The sequence below is a fragment of the Pongo pygmaeus genome, chromosome X (genome assembly GCF_028885625.2).
Source record: "Pongo pygmaeus isolate AG05252 chromosome X, NHGRI_mPonPyg2-v2.0_pri, whole genome shotgun sequence".
In the NCBI taxonomy this organism is placed as follows: Eukaryota; Metazoa; Chordata; class Mammalia; order Primates; family Hominidae; genus Pongo; species Pongo pygmaeus.
Genome location: NC_072396.2, coordinates 115549988 through 115567495, shown reverse-complemented (window position 1 = coordinate 115567495; position 17508 = coordinate 115549988). Strand labels below are relative to the sequence as shown.

Here is a 17508-nt window from a genome sequence, read left to right as displayed (position 1 = left end):
GTTAGGTGGGGCAAACAGGCTTTGTTCATTTCTAGGACGTGGTAGTACCACCCTGTTTCCATCCTGTGTTAGTCAGTTTTGGATGTGGAACTTGTGAATGGATTTATAAAACTTCTTTCAACCTGAGTAACAAAAGACTCTTAGAATCCAAGTCTATGGAAGATAGACCAATGGAAGATTGTCTTCCTTTGAAGACAAAAGAAAGACCAAAAATGTTCCTCTTTAGCAGGAATTCTAACCAAATGAAACATTGGCTGGGTTCAGGTTCAGTTTAAGGAATGTTTTGATGTTCTACTTCATTGGAAAATGTACAGGTTTGATTCTGGTTTGAACAAGTTTGCTAGATATCTATATCTATATCTATATCTATATCTATATCTATCTATATCTATATGGTCAAATTCATGGTTCAGTTAATAGCTAGATTCATTCTGACTTGAGGTTTAGTAAATTGATGCTATTTGGTCTGTAATTTGTGCTATAATTTCATTCTTTATTCCTTAGTCTTTAGACCTTAAGTTGTCCCTTTCCTGTTCTGCTCCATGAATAAATCAAATCCTTCTACTTTATTTCCTTCAAGTTCAATCCTCACTTCTGCCAATATTGAGTTTGCCCCAAATGGAATGTCTGTTGCTAAGCCCTAAACTCAAGTTAAGTAAGGATTTGGTTGTCTATATAATATTTCCGTAAGGAGCTCATTTTCACCGGGCAGAACTGATGGACTCTTAGAATCCAAGTTATATTAGCTATGTCTGTCTTTAAATCAGGCCATGGAACTGTGGTAAAAAGATAAAATCTGAGCCCAGGAGGCTCCTATGGGATATTTGAAAAAAGCTTATGCAGTGCCACACTTTGATTAACCCCAGACTTGCCATTTTGATGAGCAAAGGTAAGCCTGGCTTCAGAACTAAAGAACATGTCTCTCTCTGTTTCCATTTCAGCCATTAATGTGTTAATTTTCCCTTTATGTAACTTTGTCCCCAGTTGAATTGAATTGAATTAAAAGGACAAAATAGCTAGTTGCTGGGAAGGGATATTTCTCTTTCTTTCTTTTTTTTAAAGGAGCCCCCGAAGGAAGCTAATTACCCACCCTGGTAGGCTGAGAGAATTGTAATGTGATAATTAGTTTGCTATTCTTCAACAGTAAGTCATTGTTGTAGCAATCCAATGTTCTCCATTCCCCTTCCCCCAACTCATGTGCACCTATTTCTGAAAGTCCGATCTTTTCCGTTCCCAACTTCATAAGAAAGAAAGCCTTCTCTAACAAAATATACAGCCTTTAGAAGGGGAGGTCAAGGGACACAAAACAGCAGGGTTCATGAAAGACCTGTATCCCAGGGTCTTTCTTTTCTGAAACTAGTAGGCTGCTTTGGGTTGCCTAAGATAGAGGGACTTGGCCATTCTGACCTTCCTGAAAGTGACTGTCTAGACCAGCTCTGCTCAATAGAAATAGAATGTGAGCCATAAATGTAAATCATGTATGTGATTTTACATTTTCTAGTAGCCACATCTTAAAAAGTTAAAAAATGGGCAAAATTAATTTTGACATATTTCATTTAATGATACATTCAAGATATTATCATTTTAACATATAATTAATGTAATAAATTACACATTCTTTGAAACTGAGTTGTATTTTACACTTACAACATATCTCAGTTCTGACTAGCCACACTTCAAATGTTCAACAGCCATGTGACTATTGGCTACTGTTTTAAACAGCACAAGAATACCTTTCTTCTCTAGCTAAGAGAGATTCATGATAACAATCTTTTTACGTGAATTAGATGCTATGCACTTTGCAAAATATTTCCAAAGCTATTACCTCAGTTGTTCCTCATAATTGCACTATGAATTAAGTTGGAAATTGATAATTGTCTTTTTTTTACATTGGGGAACTAAGACACAAAGTTTAGGATCTTGGGATCTTCCATGTCACAGATTACTTAGCACCCATGAGCCAGAACCTCGCTCTCCTGACTTCCCAGCAAGCATTATTCGCAGTGTCCCACTGACACACAGTAGTATGTGGGATGTACTGTCTGGTGAATGCAAAGGTCTATGTTGGATGGTCCTTGCTTCTTGGCTTCCTTTCCCCTTCTCCCATCTCCAGGCTAGGGAGGTGGAAAGGCAAGGGGTGGGTTGGTGTCTGTGTCATTTCCTTTGTGCTGCTTTGAGCAAAGTCCCACAAGTAATTAGGTGCCTTTCAGTGCTACAGAGCACTGAAACAAGACAGCTTAGACATTCCTTCAGCTCCCCTAGCTCCCCTACCGGCAACTCCAAAGGGAAGTGGTGTCCTTGACAGAGCTGTGGGAAGAAAAAAACTTCCCTGGTTCCTCCCTCAATCTGATTCTTTCTAAAACCTGCTTAGAAAATGATTGGAGCAAGCAGTATAGTGGGTGCCAGTGAGCACCCCATAGTGCATGGTATATGGTGATATTTCCCTACAACATGAGTCTTATCAGCCAGTCTTGGCTTGGGACTTGTGTTTACATACAACTGAATGTGCAAAGTACCCCTGTAAAGTACTTAGTAGTGCTAGGTGTTATGAAGAAAAGGGATGTTAAGATGAATTCCCTGACACTAAGAAATTTATGATTTGTTTGGGTAACCAGTATACATGTAAATTTTAAAAATATATTTACAAATACTTATATAGCTCCTATTATGTGTCAGGCAACTGTTCTAATCGCTTTACTTGTATTAACTAATTTAATCTTTACAACAGCCTTGTGAGGCAATTACTATTATCCCCATTTTGCAGATGAAGAAACTGGGGCATACAAAAGTTTAGTTACCTGCCCAAGATCACACAGCTAGTAAGGCTATAGAACTGGAATTTAAACCCAAGCAATCTGACTCCACAGTCCACATTTTTAACCACTGAACCATTAATGCCATGTTCATGGTAATAACTTATTTAAATGCAAAATGCATAATAGATACCGGTAGTAAGTATTATTGGAACTATTGGAGTTCATGGGAGAGAGCTCATTAGGGACTAAGGTGCTAAGGGAGGAATTCCTGGGAGAACCGGAACTTGAAGAAGGGTTATATGTAAATTGATAAGGAGATGGATACTTCTGGCTGGCGGGGAAGCATGAACAAAGGGGCGGAGGTGGTGATGAATATGGCTTATCAAAGGAGGCTCTTAAATCTACCTCTCCAGCCCTGATCTTCCTTCTGGATGTCAGACCCATAATGCCTATTAAACAATCCTGTGTATATGGCTTGTATGTGACAAATACAGGCTATCTAAAAATCAAAAGCATTTCCACCTCCCATCTCTTTGTCTGACAATAGAATTATCATGCTTCCCGGGTTCAACACCCTGGTGCTATTTTTGACTTCCCACTCATCAATCCTGCATACCTACTGTGTGCTGTCGTTATCATTGTTGGACATGTGAACCATCTCCATGTGACTTATGCAGCAGTCCTTTCCTTTCTCTTATGACCTGATGTCTCGATTATTTCACAGACTCCTTAGCAATATTTCTGCTTCAAATCTCTGTCCACTTATCTATGTGGTGTGGTGCCACCACATTTCTCATCCTAAAACACCGTTTTCATTGTGCCACTTCCCTGCTCCAAAACTTTCAGTGGCTCCACACTGTTCATTGACCAACACAGCTTCCCCTGCCATAATAATGCTGTGAGGGTAAAAAGAGAGAACAGGATAGGGCCAATCATTTTGCTTTGGGGAGCACAGCAGTAAAATGCCAAAACAAAACAAAACAAAACAAAACAAAACAAAAAAACAGAAATAATAGGCTTCACCTAAGGAAAGCTTCAATTATCTGATACTTGACCAACTAGCCAAAGAATTAGCCCTCAGCCTACATAGACTGATATCTCATTTCTTGTGGACTAGGATTTCCTAACTCAGTGCCTATAAATTGAATACTTACCCAGTGCTAGTAGTGGTGGTAGTAATACTGATAGAAAATACAATTTATTGAACTCTTTTCTATGTGGCAGGCACTTAGCTAAGCATTTTATGTATAGTCTGCCATGTAATCATCAAAACAGCAACAATTGAGATAATTATTATTCAAATATTACAGATGGGGAAACTGAGACTCAGAGAGGTTAGGTTAGCCCCAGGATCACAAATCTAGGAAATGGCTAAGCCAGGATTTAAAACTTTGACTGATTCCAAAGCCTGTGTTCTTTTCACAAATTAAGAACAGTGCAGTTTATCCTAGTCCCTGCACCAAGAAAACCAGCAGTCAGCGTTGACAACAGGCTAACTCCACTAGAAACATGTTCTGTTTCTCAGTAGGAAATAAATGTTGACAGCATTGTCAACCCTGAGAAAACAATTCTGGCACTTCCATCAGCCCCCCTACAGATGTCCTCTTCTTGAGGGAAACTCATCTGTGTCAAAATATTGCAGGATTGGGTATATACATTTGTTTTGTAACAAGGAAGACTCTTACTTCTCCCCCTTATTTAAAGGATTCATAACTTCATGCTGTCCAAGATTCCGTAGGAAATATATTTAAAATTCAAATTCCATCTTCTGAAGTTACAGTGTCTCACAACCTACAACTGAATTTGGCTTGAGAGCAAACCCTATGATCAAATCATTGAAGAACTATTCCCAGGCTCTCAGTTCTTGCTTCCCTAATGGATGGGTCTAGGGAGAGGGACAAAAGTTTTTCCACTGAGCAGAAACAATTAGCCAAAGCAATCCAGACACCCTGCCCAAGGGCTCTTTCGAATGTATGTGTGAAAACCACAGGGTCTGTCTCTTCGCCTTGTTCTGAAGTAAGTTGAAACCACCTTGGATCCACTTGGATGGCCTTCCAGGAAAACTCCCTGTATTTGTAAGGGGAAAACAAGGTATCTTTGGACTAGAATGAATAAAAGCTTAGAGCATCTCAGTATGAGAAAAATGAGGAAGTGGCAGAATTGTGTGTTGAGATCTCCCTCTGCAAGGCATTAGGGAGTTACAGAACACAAGACAGAAAATGAATCACTAAAAGTTCACAGTGGGAGGTATGTAATGTGCTAACTTTAAGGAAATTTTGAAATAGAATCTGTGAGCAAGTCCAGAAGCCACCATCCAGTGAGAAGGGGCAGAGTTTATACCATTTACGTAAGTCATACCCTCTCTGAGCCCCTATATCCTTGTTAATTAAAAGGAGACTAGTAATACCTGGCCACCATCTCTTAGAGCTATCAGGAGAATAATGTGAGTTCATGTATGGTAAAATGCTCTAAAAATAACTGCAGAAAAACAGCTGAAATTATAAAAAGGGCTCTGAAATTATTATCATAGCTCTTTTAATAAACTGGGGTTGTTTTCAATGAGCAATATTTCAAAATGACATCAAATAAAAACAATGAGGCTTGATTTTGAGTTGGGCTCAAATGTTGGGCTTAGGATGGGAGGGAAAGCCAGGGCTAAGTGAATGAGCATTAACTTGGTTTGGTCTGTGGCCAAAGGTTGGGAGAAAAGTAGATGCCAAGCTGTCCCTTTATTTTCTGTACCATTCTGGTCATGCAAACTTGAGCCCAGAAAGTATAATGACTCATGTAACTTGCTGGCAGGCAGCTCTATAATTGCTACACCTGGGGCCTCTTATGCCCAACTTGTACTCAGTTGCCTCCTAGTTTCCAGGAATCAGTCCAGCCTCCAGACAAGGGTATCCGCAGTTTGGGAGTTTAGCATCCACTCTGCCTGGCTGGTGACCCCTGTCTGTCCTTGGCCACTCACACCAAAAACTAGACTCTCTAATTGTTCTTTGGGAACTAACCTCTCCCTACCCCATCCACACACATACCCCTTATTCCTCATTCCCCAGGAACCCATTTTCCCCCATATATTTAAATCTCCATAAATCTAGATAAGTCAGCCTAGTTTCCTTACCAACCATCCTGTTTGGGCTTGTCCTGTTCCATTCTGACAGGAAAGGCAGACAGAGCCAAGGAGCTAAAGATGAGTACAAAGGCAAGAACAAGCATAATCATTCAGAGGAGCCAGTGAACCAAGACTGCAGGACCAAGCTTGGCAATTGTGTTGCGTAGCTGAAGGGCACCAACTGAGAGGGTTGACAGACAGGGCATAGATACTATCTTCCCAGAGAACTCTGTAACATGAGGGTAGTTACATGTCATGCTAACGCTCTGTCTGCTATTACTGCATGACACTGTGTATGATACCCAGCTGGTTCGGTGAATGAAAGAAAGCTCTTGCTAACCACTTTCTAAATCTAAACCAGACAAATAGGATAGAAGCCCTGAAGACGGGTGTCAGCTCTGGTGTCTATCTTCTTTTCATTACTTTCTCTTTTCTCAGCCACAACTTTCACCCTCCTCCCTAGCCTCCATCAGAAAACTGTCACAGGAAGGAATTTCAGAAGCAATTATTATTATTATTTTTTAAAGAGCTTATGTTAGCAAAAACAAAAAAACCATATAGGCTTTGGAATCAAAGAGACTTACATTCAAATCCTGTATTTGCTACCCCTAGCTGGAACATGTGTGTGCATGTGTGTGTGTGTGTGTGTGTGTGTGAGAGAGAGAGAGAGAGAGAGAAAGGGAGAAAGAGAGAAAAATACAGAAGAATGCCTGACCCATCATAGACACTCAATAAAGAGTAATTTTTATCCTATTTTTGTTGATAAGATTGAAAAGGTGGCCTAGGAGATAGAAAAGTTTTTAATGCCCCTTGTTGCCAAGTGGAAAAATGGACTATAAAAGAGTTGAAAGAGATGAGAGAATTTGGACCATGTATAAATAAAAGGTCAGAACAGTGAGACAATGCTATGGTTCTGAGAAGGGAAATGAGAAAGAGAGACAAGTAAAGAAGGAGAAGATCCACCAGGGCATTTCCTAATTGCTGCTTAGAAATGGAAGCTCAGAGACAAGAGCTAAGGATGGTTAGCAAAGAAGAATAAAGGAAAATGAGGGATATCAAACAGTGGTGCCATTTCCAGCCACTCTTAAAATGAAATGTAGATCTACATGGATTTACCAATCCAAGCACACAAAGTTCATCAGACCCTATTTGTATTATTTCCTGCTGCTTCTTTTACTTGACATTTATGTGAATTGGCTCTAGAATCCATGTCAAATGGCACCTTTCCAGATTTTTTTTCCCACGGAATCCATAGACAAAGTGTGCACTTGAATACATTTTATCTAGTCTGTAAATGTAGGGCCTCCTTCAGCTTGTAATGAATCTACATTTAACTGTGCAAGTCTACATTACTTAATTTATCTATGTCCACTTTTGGATTTCATTCTATCAGGGAACTCTGGGAACGTCTGACAAAGTGTCTGCATTTTTACAACAATGCAGTAAATGGTAGTTAAATTATTAAAAGCTGATTCCCAAAATGCTTGTTGAATGTTGATGACAAAATTAAGTCCTTTATTTACAGGCAGCTTAAGATTAATTCTTAATTTTAAAAGGGAGAGGAATGGGTGGAGGGGAATTGGGAACATATATAAACGTACACATATGCAGAGAATATATAGAGAGGCATATATGGAATATGTACTTATGTACTGCCCCTAAAGTTACTGAGTGAAAATGTTTCAGTGGATACTGACAGAAGACCTAGAAGTTGCTGAAGAGCCTATGCATTCAGCTCTGTGGCCAATAAATAGAAACTGATTCACATGGAGACATGCTTGTGCTTAACAATTTTCCACACTTTGGCAAGGCCAGTGGACTCATTTTTAGCTAGATAAGCGTGTAGGTAAAAAAGACAGTTCTAATATTGAGGGTATAGCAGCCATCCCTTTATAGCTTGGCTAACAAATACTGGGACACTAGAATCTGTAAAGTATATAGCAATCATGTAAAACAAAACGCCAGAGGAGAACTTACGGGGTTGCCCACTACTCGGACTTTATGGCCGAGGTCACAGCTCTTTTGGAAGAGTTCTATTGTGTCAGCTCATATAGGTCTCCAAGATTGCTTCTTACCTTGAGTGCTACAGGTCAGGTCCTGCTGGGGAAGCCCTCAGGCACTGTAGGTGGTCCATTAACTGTTTCAACTATTAACTCCTTCATTTCCTACAAAGAGACTCCACAGACTCTTGCCTTTTCCAAAGTGCATTTGTTATTCACAAAAAAGCCTAGTGCCTTAACAAAGTCTAGTGCCCACATTCTTGGTGCTGTTTGGCACAGGTCATGTTCTTTTGTGTGGTTGTACGTATGTATGTTCTTTGGGTGGTTGTATGGTATGTAAACACAATACTCTATGCTTATCTGGCCTCTAGGTCCCTATCTACCATGGTGTTCATTCTCTCCCTCCCCCGTGGCCTTAGTGAACCATCATCATCCCTCACCTGGATTAGTGCAATGTCTTCTAACCAACCTCTTTGCTTCTACCCTACCCCTTCCCACTCTACCCTCAGTCTTCACCAACCACAGCAGCTGGAGCTTTAAAATGCAAATTTGATCATATCACTTTCAGCTTAAAATTCTTCTGTGACTCTCCTTCAGAAACCAAATGCAAACTTCTTAATAGGCTACACAAAAAGGCCCCCAGGGGCTGACCCTTATCCTCTGTCTCCAGCCTCATCTCCTGAAACTCTCTGCTGGCACCCTGTGCTTGAGCCATTATGAGTTACTTGCACTTCTGTAAACATAATGTATTCTCTCACACATTCATGTCTTTGTCCCTGCTGGTGTATTTTTTTTAACTTTTATTTTAGGTTCAGGGATACATGTGCACGTTTGTTATATAGGTAAACTGCATGTCATGGGAGTTTGGTGTACAGATTATTTTGTTAACCAGGTAATAAGCATAGTACCTGATAGGTAGCTTTTCTGATCCTCTCCCTCATTCCACCCTCCACCCTCAATTAGGCCCCATTGACTGTTGTTCACCTCTTTGTGTCCATGTGTTCTCATCATTTAGCTCCCACGTATAAGTGAGAAATTATTTGGTTTTCTGTTCCTGTGTTAGTGTGCTAAGGATAATGGCCTCCAGCTTCATCCATGGTACTGCAAAGTACATAATCTTGTTCTTTTTCATGGCTGCATAGTTTTTTATGGTGTATATGCACCACATTTTCATTATCCAGTCTATCATTGATGGGAATTTAGGTTGATTCCATGTCTTTGCTATTTGAATAGTGCTACAATGATTATACACATGCATGTGTTGTTATGGTAGAATGATTTATATTCCTTGGGGTATACACCCAATAATGAGATTGCTGGGTCAAATGGTAATTCAGTTTTTTTTTTATTATACTTTAAGTTTTAGGGTACACTGAGGTAATTCAGTTTTAAGTTCTTTGAGGTATCACCACACTGCTTTTCACAATGGTTGAAGTAATTTACACTATTTACACTCCCACTAGCAGTGCATAAGCATTCCCTTTTCTCTACAACCTTGCCAGCATGTTACTTTTTTACTTTTTTTTTTTTTTTGAGACCGAGTCTCACTCTGTCACGCAGGCTGGAGTGTAGTGGCATGATCTCAGCTCACTGCAACCTCTGCCTCCCTGGTTCAAGCGATTCTCCTGCCTCAGCCTCCTGAGTAGCTGGGATTACAGGCGCACGCCACCACACCCAGCTAATTTTTGTATTTTTAGTAGAGACAGGGTTTCACCACATTGGCCAGGATGGTCTCGAACTCCTGACCTTGTGATCAGCCTGCCTCAGCCTACCAAAGTGCTGGGATTACAGGCGTGAGCCACTGTGCCTGGCCAACTTTTTATTAATAGCCATTCTGACTGGTGTAAGATGTTATCTCACTGTGGTTTTGATTTGCATTTCTCTAATGATCAGTGATGTGAAGCATGTTTTCATATGCTTGTTGGCCATATGAATGTCTTCTTTTGAAAAGTGTCTCCCTGTTCGTGCCCTTTGCCCACTTTTTAATGGGGTTGTTTGTTTATTTCTTGTAAATTTGCTTAAGTTCCTTATAGATGATGGATATTAGACCTTTGTCAGATGCATAGTTTGCAAGTATTTTCTACCGTTCTGTAGGTTGTCTGCTCACTCTGTTGATAGTTTCTTTCACTGTGCAGAAGCTCTTTAGTTTAATTAGATCCTATTTGTCAATTTTTGCATTTTTTATGCAATTGCTTTTGATGTATTCATTATTAAATCTTTGCCAAGTCCTATGTGCTGAATGGTATTGCCTAGGTTATCTTCCAGGGTTTTTCATTTAAGTCTTTGATCCACATTGAGTTAATTTTTGTATATGGTGTAAGGGAAGGGCCCAGATCCAACCTTCTGCATATTGCTAGTCAGTTATCCTAGCACTATTTATTAAATAGGGAGTCCTTTCCCTATTGCTTATTTTTGTCAACTTTGTCAAAGATCAGATGGTTGTAGGTTTGTGGCCTTATTTCTGGGCTCTCTGTTATGTTCCATTGGTCTGTGTCTGTTTTTGTACCAGTACTATGCTGTGTTGGTTACTGTAGCCCTGTGGTATAGTTTAAAGTCAGGTAATGTGATGCCTCCAGCTTTGTTCTTTTTGCTTATCCTTGCCTTGTTTATTTGGGCTATTTTTTTGGTTCCATATGAATTTTAATATAGTTTTCCCTAGTTCTGTGAAGAATGTCATTGGTAGTTTGATAGGAATAACATTTAATCTGTACATTGTTTTGGGCAGTATGGCCATTTTAATGATATTGATTCTTACTATCCATGAACATAGAATGTTTTTCCATTTGTTTATGTCTTCTCTGATTTCTTTGAGAAGTGTTTTGTAATTCTCATTGTGGAGATCTCTCACCTCCCTGGTTAGCTGTATTCCTAGGTATTTTATTCTTTCTCTAACAAGTATGAATGGGGTTGCATTCCTGATTTGGCTCTCAGCTTGGCTGTTGTTGGTGTCTAGGAAGGCTAGTGATGTTTGTGCATTGATTTCGTATTCTGAGACTTTGCTGACATTGTTTATCAGATCAAGGAGTTTTTGGGCAGATACTGTGGGGTTTTCTAGGTATAGAATCATGTCACCTACAGAGATAGTTTGACTTCCTCTCTTCCTATTTGGATGTCTTTTATTTATTTGTCTTGACTGATTGCTCTGGCCAGAATTTCCAATACTATGTTGAATAAGAGTGGTGAGAGAGGGGCCAGGCGAAGTGGCTCATGCCTGTAATTGCAGCACTTTGGGAGGCTGAGGCAGGAGAATCACGAGATCGAGATCAAGATCATCCTGCCCAATATGGTGAAACCCCATCTGTACTAAAACTACAAAAATTAGCCAGGCGTGGTGATGTGTGCCTGTAGTCCCAGCTACTTGGGAGGCTGAGGCAGGAGAATCACTTGAACCCGAGAGGTGGAGGTTGCAGTGAGCCGAGATTGCGCCACTGCACTCCAGCCTGGTGACAGAGCAAGACTCCGTCTCAAAAAACAAAAACAACAACAACAAAGGGAGTGGTGAGAGAGGACATCCTTGTTTTGTGCTGGTTTTCAAGGGGAATGCTTTCAGCTTTTGCCCATTCAGTATGACGTTAACTATAGGTTTGTTGTAGATGACTCTTAACATTTTGAAGTGTGTTCCTTCAATGCCTAGATTATTGTGGGTTGTTAACATGAAAGGATGTTGGCAATTCTAATGCCTAGAATACCCTTCCTATCCTCTCTGCCTATGTGTTCTTATGGTAGAATGATTCTATCTCTGATTCTTCTTTTCCTAAGGGCTTTATTGAGATACAATTTATATAACATATAATTTACTAATTTAACATATGCAACTCAGTGGGTTTTAGTTTGACCACAGAGTTGTACAACCATCATTACTATTTAATGTCAGAATCTTTGCCTTCCCCAAAGAAAACTCGTACCCATTAGCAGACTTTCAAACTCCTGCCCTTCCTCCAACCCCTGGAAACCATTAATCTACTTTCTGTCTCTATTGATTTGCCTATTTCAGATTCATCTTTCAAGATTTCTCAGGTGTTGCCTCCTCTTGTTTGTCTTCCAGGCCCCAGGTTTCAAAGTCTGTTCTCTGAATTCCAATAATACCCTATGCAAGGCTATGTCTTAGCGTTTATTTCACTGAATTCTTGCCTGCCTCCCCCAGGAAGTAACTTACTTCTCTCTGAAACCTCGATGTCTAACACTTTGCTTGGCTCATAGGTAGTGCTCCATAGCTACTGGCTAAATGAAAGAATGACAGGGAGGAGGGCTTCTCAGTGAGTGGGTGAGAGATGAGTGAGGATATAAGCCAGACAGTGAATGCTTAAGTGTCCGTTTTTCAGCTCACTTGCACTTAAATAAACTTACCAACCACTACACTGATGTCTCTTCCATCTCTACAGTTGATGTGCATGTTCCAGAACCTAGGGAAATATTTCCATAAGTGGTGCAGAAGGAATGTATCCTCAGGAAATATTCATGATACAGCAGTTTAAGCTTTACCTATGGGACTGACAGGAACACTATCAGGCCATCTTTCTGCTTAATGTTTTCAATTTTCTATTTATTCTCTCTGTCTCCCTCCCCCCCACTCTTTCTCCCTCCCCCTCTCTCTTCCCCTCCCCCACTCTCCACACACCCTCAGGATATTTACCTTTGTTTTTAAAGTACATTTTAGAATATCTCTGTTTAACAATGTAGGTCTTAAGATTTAAAAAAATACTTTAGTATGAAGTGTCTGAACAAGAATCCACTTTGAAAGCTGTTTAATTGTTCCATTTTAATATTCCACTTTTCTTCATGATTGGATATTAAAAAGCTCATTAGCAAGGGAATATAAAACAACTTAACAACACAATAGAATATAAATATGTTTAAAAAGAAACTCTGATTTTCAGCATTTTCTTGGCTAGAACCAAATGGGGGTGAACCCTGACTCTGGCTACCATTTTGGATCTTTATGTGTCTCTATGCCTTTCTTCCTGTTTCAACTTCCTCCTTCTCTTTTAATATCTTATCATCTTCCTTGTCTCTTTTCTCCTCCATTCCCGATCTCTTTGTCATTCTCTCTTTTTTGATTTTCTCCTCTGCCCATTCTGCTGCTTGAGCCTTCTTTTAATGTTTCACCTTCTGTTTCTCCTCCACTTTCTCTTTCATTCTTCCTGACTAGCCTATTTTCTCTTTCTTTCCTCCTGTTCTTTTCACACATGCAGAATGAGGTAGGAAAGGCACAATGGTGCGGCATGAGCAGGAAAAGAGAGGGGGAGAGACTAACAATGGGGCTGTCTTTCACCTACCCCATCATCTGCCACCAAAGGAAATGTGCACTGGTCCAAATTGCCCATATTTCTTCCCCTTTAAGGTAAGGCACATAACCTCTCTGTGCCTCACTTTTGTCCTCTATAAAATTAAAGCAAAATAATACCTTCCCAGACTACCTCCCAGAGATGTTAGGGGCAAACCTGGGAATGAATATGAAAAATGTTTGAAAAGAAACAGACCCCTGTGATTGGGAAGCACTGAGGAGGAAAGGGTGGGAGGATGATGGCCTTGCACTGCATAGGGATCCAATTAACTGAGGATTGCAGTTCTTGCCCTTTTGAGGAATGTGTTTCTTTTCACCTTTGTTCTACTCACCAAATCACTTGGTTGTCTGTGTACCTTGTTTGAATGTTCTTAGTGTCTTCAGAGGGGAAGGATAACTTGCTCCTTTGTATGCTGTTGATTTTTATCCCTTCCTTTTCTCTTGCCTTGGGCTAGCAAACGGAACCTCCAGCAGCCAGCTCTCTACCCCCAAGTCTAAGCAGTCTCCCATCTCTACGCCCACCAGTCCTGGCAGCCTCCGGAAGCACAAGGTATTATGTCTCTTATACCTTACTAAACCTCTTTGCACTCAGCGTTTCCTGAATGGCTTGGTGAAGGTTTTCTCTTCCATTCTAACTCAACAGTACATTAAGGCCAGAAATTTTCTTCATCTAGCTCCATTAGCTTGAAGTTCTGCGAATCCAAGCAGGGAGCAAGCTTCTAGTCAATTTTATTTATTCCTCCAATTCCTGACTTATTTCCTGCTACATTCTGGCACTTCTTCCAAAGGGTTTCCAAAAGGTCTCCAAAGCTAATGAGGTAACCAAACCATGCTTTGGGACATGGATTGAACACTTGTCTCCCCAGTTCAGAGACATATCAAAGGGAGTGTTCAGGGCACTTTATGTCACCAGGCACTAGTCAGTGGAAATAACAAAGATAGCAGTCCCAAAAAGTAGCACTGAGTTACTTACTCCATTTAGATTTACTAGACATCAACAAATGAATAGCTCCTACTTTCGCTCTGTACTCTTCATTACCAGGCAGATTCTGGTGCAGTATAGGAAGAGAGCACATATACACATTGCATTGGCATTGGCCACCATGTATACCCCTTAAACTATTCCAAATGAATATATCATTAAATAACAAAAGCACATAAATTCCCTAGCCCTGCTATCCAAACAGATTCTCATCTGTGTAGAAAATGTGGAGTGGTCACTGCCTTGAATCTCTTATACCTAAGGCAGTGTTGATGTGGCTTCTTCTCTGATTACCATACTGTGGAGCAACTTCCTCTAGCCTTCTCTAATCTTTTTCCTGCTCACAAGACTTGGTGTGAGATGGTAAAAGGCAAAAAGCCATCAGTATGACTAACTGCATCACAGAATCAGAGATGGTCAGAGCTGGAAGACACTTTAGATGGAGATAAATTACTTTTATTTGATTCTCTAAATAATCTTATGAGGTTTGACATTTTACAGATGAGGAAATTGAGAGCCAAAAAGTTAAGTTACTTACTAGGGTAACATATCTAGCTGTAAGAGTGGTACCCAAGTCACCACCAATGGTGTGCTGGAGCCAGCTCACACTAGGTGGTGAGAGCTGATTGTGTACATTGCTTCTCAACTCTGTATTGAGTATCATCACGTTTGTAACTTGAATTTGGCCATGGTGGGAATATTTACACCATGGACATTAACAAATAATATAAGTCAAGGTTGTTTTTTTCTCACAGTCAGTTGCTAAACATTTAACAGCATACCACTGCCTGACATCCATTTTCATTTTATTTTTTCTATATCAGTCTTTTAATTTCCTGGCTAATCTGGCTACTGCCTGCCCCATAATTTCTAATGTCTGTTCCACTGCTTTAATGGCCCCTTTAACTTCTGCTATTGAACCTTCCAGAAATTTCTGATCGTCCTGTTGAGCTATTTCATTTTACCAAAGAAGTATTTGCTGAACTCTGTGTAACCAGTGTTACCTAGAGATTATGAGAGGGATGAAAATTATTTTTACAGTTGGCTTTTAGTTATTCTTTGCTGAGCAGCGAAGCTTGTAAATATGGACATGCCAAGATAGGAAGAGTCTACTTCTGTTGTTCCACTGTCCACACAGCACCTCCTATATGCCTTTCTGCCCTTACCTTCCTTTTGGGAAGCATGATTTACCCTAGCACCTTCCATCGGTACCTTCCCTAAAGTGTGAAGGCAGCTTGGACATTTGTTCTGCACACTCAAGTTATTCAGTTTTTCAACTGACATGTTCAGGTCATTTACGCTGAGGACCCATCATCCACAAGCCCACCAAGGTGAGTTGTTTGCATTGTTAAACTATTTTTCCTGGTTGGGCTTGCAGACACTTATAGCTTGTTTGTTTATTGACTGAATTCTAACCATTGAAGGACTAGAACAAGCTCACAGGTGGCAGCATTGTCAGAGCTTCACTGTTTTCTTAACTGGAATTTTCAGTGTTTCATTTTATTTTTAAAATTACTCTTTTTAAAGACAGTTAAGCAAGCAAATGTTAAGTAATACATTATATCATTTTCTAGAGCAAGCTTTTAAATAAAGTAAACATTTAAATTTGGTATAATTCTCACTATTTTTAAACCTCTTTATTTTTATAACATTTCAAACTTACAGAAGAGTTGCAAAAATAATAAACAACTTATGTATCTCTTTACAGGGATTCACTAGTTGTTTATATTTTGCCTCATTTACTTATTTTTTACGTTCTCTCTCTATATGTATAATATATGTAGACACAATAATACACAAATAAATACATATAGTACATGTTATTATTTTTTCTTTTATTTATTTTATTTTATTTAATATTTTTTTGAGATGGGGTCTCGCTCTGTCTCCCAGGCTGGAGTGCAGTGGCACGATCTCGGCTCACTGCAAGCTCTGCACTCCCGGGTTCAAGCCATTCTCCTGCCTCAGCCTCCCGAGCAGCTGGGACTACAGGCGCCAGCCACCGCGCCCGGCTAATTTTTTGTATTTTTAGTAGAGACGGGGTTTCACCGTGTTAGCTAGGATGGTCTCGATCTCCTGACCTCATGATCTGCCCGCCTCGGCCTTCCAAAGTGCTGGGATTACAGACATGAGCCACCGCGCCGGGCCCATTTTTTCTGAACCATTTGAAATTAATATCACAGGCAAACATTATGCCCCTTTATCCCTCAATGTGTCAGTATGTAGTTCCTAAGAACAAGGATTTTTTCTTTCATAACCATAGCACAATCATCAAAATTAGGAAATTTAATACTGGCACAGTACTATTTTATATTCTACAGTCCATATTCAAACTTTATCAATTGCTTTAATAATGTTCTTTTTCTGGTCCAAAATCCAGTCTAGAATCACATGTTGCAAGTTCTCATGTCCCTTTAGTCTTCTTTAATCTGGAAAAGTTCCTGAGACTCTCTATCTCTCAGTACAGCATATTATTGAAATAAAAGGTACAGGCCAGTTATTTGGTAGAATGCCTTTCAATTTGGGCTTGTCTGATGTTTCCTTGTGATTAGATTCAGATTCTGAATTTGGGGCAGGAATATCATAGGAGTGATGTTGTGTCCTTTCAGTGCATCCTATCAAGAAGCAATAGTGTCATGTTTACACCACCAGTAATAAAGATTGAACTGGTTTTTCTGAATAAGATAAAAAGCTTGTGACCCTGTCTCAGTCCCCCTAGGTCTCAGGTCCTAGATTCATGCTCCTCCTTTCACACAGCTACCTGAACCTTAGCACCATCAAGTCTCTGGGCAGCAGGCCTGAGCAGATCTCATCTGAACTTCTGTCCAAGTGGACCTGAAAGGTGTGAGTCATGATGCAGACAGGAAGCAGATGGCTGAGGCCATGACTTTCCTCCTGCACAATTGGAAAAAACTTGAAGTCCCAGCGTCCCTTTGGTAACTTTTGATGGCTGTGGCGGGGCCCTAAGCTGTAATCAGCTTTTTGGCTTCTTCTCTTAAGCAGTTCATGGAGAATCTTCTTTAATGCAGCTGCAATGGGGTTAGCCAAAGTCCGCATACTTAAGTGTTACAATATGGACACGAAGTAAATCCTTGGATAGTTAATGAGAACAACATTTTGCATTTTCATACTGCTTTTTTCTATCGCACAGCCATTTTCTCATTTACCCTTGTGATATCCCTGTGAAAGAGACAGGGCAGATAGCATTTCCCTTTTACAGATGAGAGAAAAAGAAGTACAGAGGAAAGACAGTCCCAGTGTGATTCAACAAAAATTTATTAAGGATCCCCTTTGAAGAAAGTACATAGTAAAGATTTAAAAAAAAAAATCTAGAAACATGAGGAAACTCTTTCATTTATTTAATTTTTAAATTT

The 17508-nt window shown here is 39.9% G+C and overlaps 1 protein-coding gene across 10 annotated transcripts in view; it reads left to right on the top strand.

Moving 5' to 3' along the window:
* Positions 1–17508, top strand: part of DCX (doublecortin) — a 117557-nt gene that overhangs the window by 84064 nt on the left and 15985 nt on the right. For 4 of the 10 annotated variants that reach the window (XM_063660023.1, XM_063660020.1, XM_063660024.1 and 1 more), the window contains exon 6: positions 13608–13702. The exons of 3 other annotated variants lie outside the window; for them this stretch is intronic. In XM_063660023.1, coding sequence (XP_063516093.1) covers positions 13608–13702 — 95 coding nt within the window. Of the gene's footprint in view, positions 1–13607; positions 13706–17508 lie in introns of all 10 variants that reach the window. 3 more of the 10 variants (XM_063660022.1, XM_063660018.1, XM_063660019.1) reach the window with 1 other exon arrangement.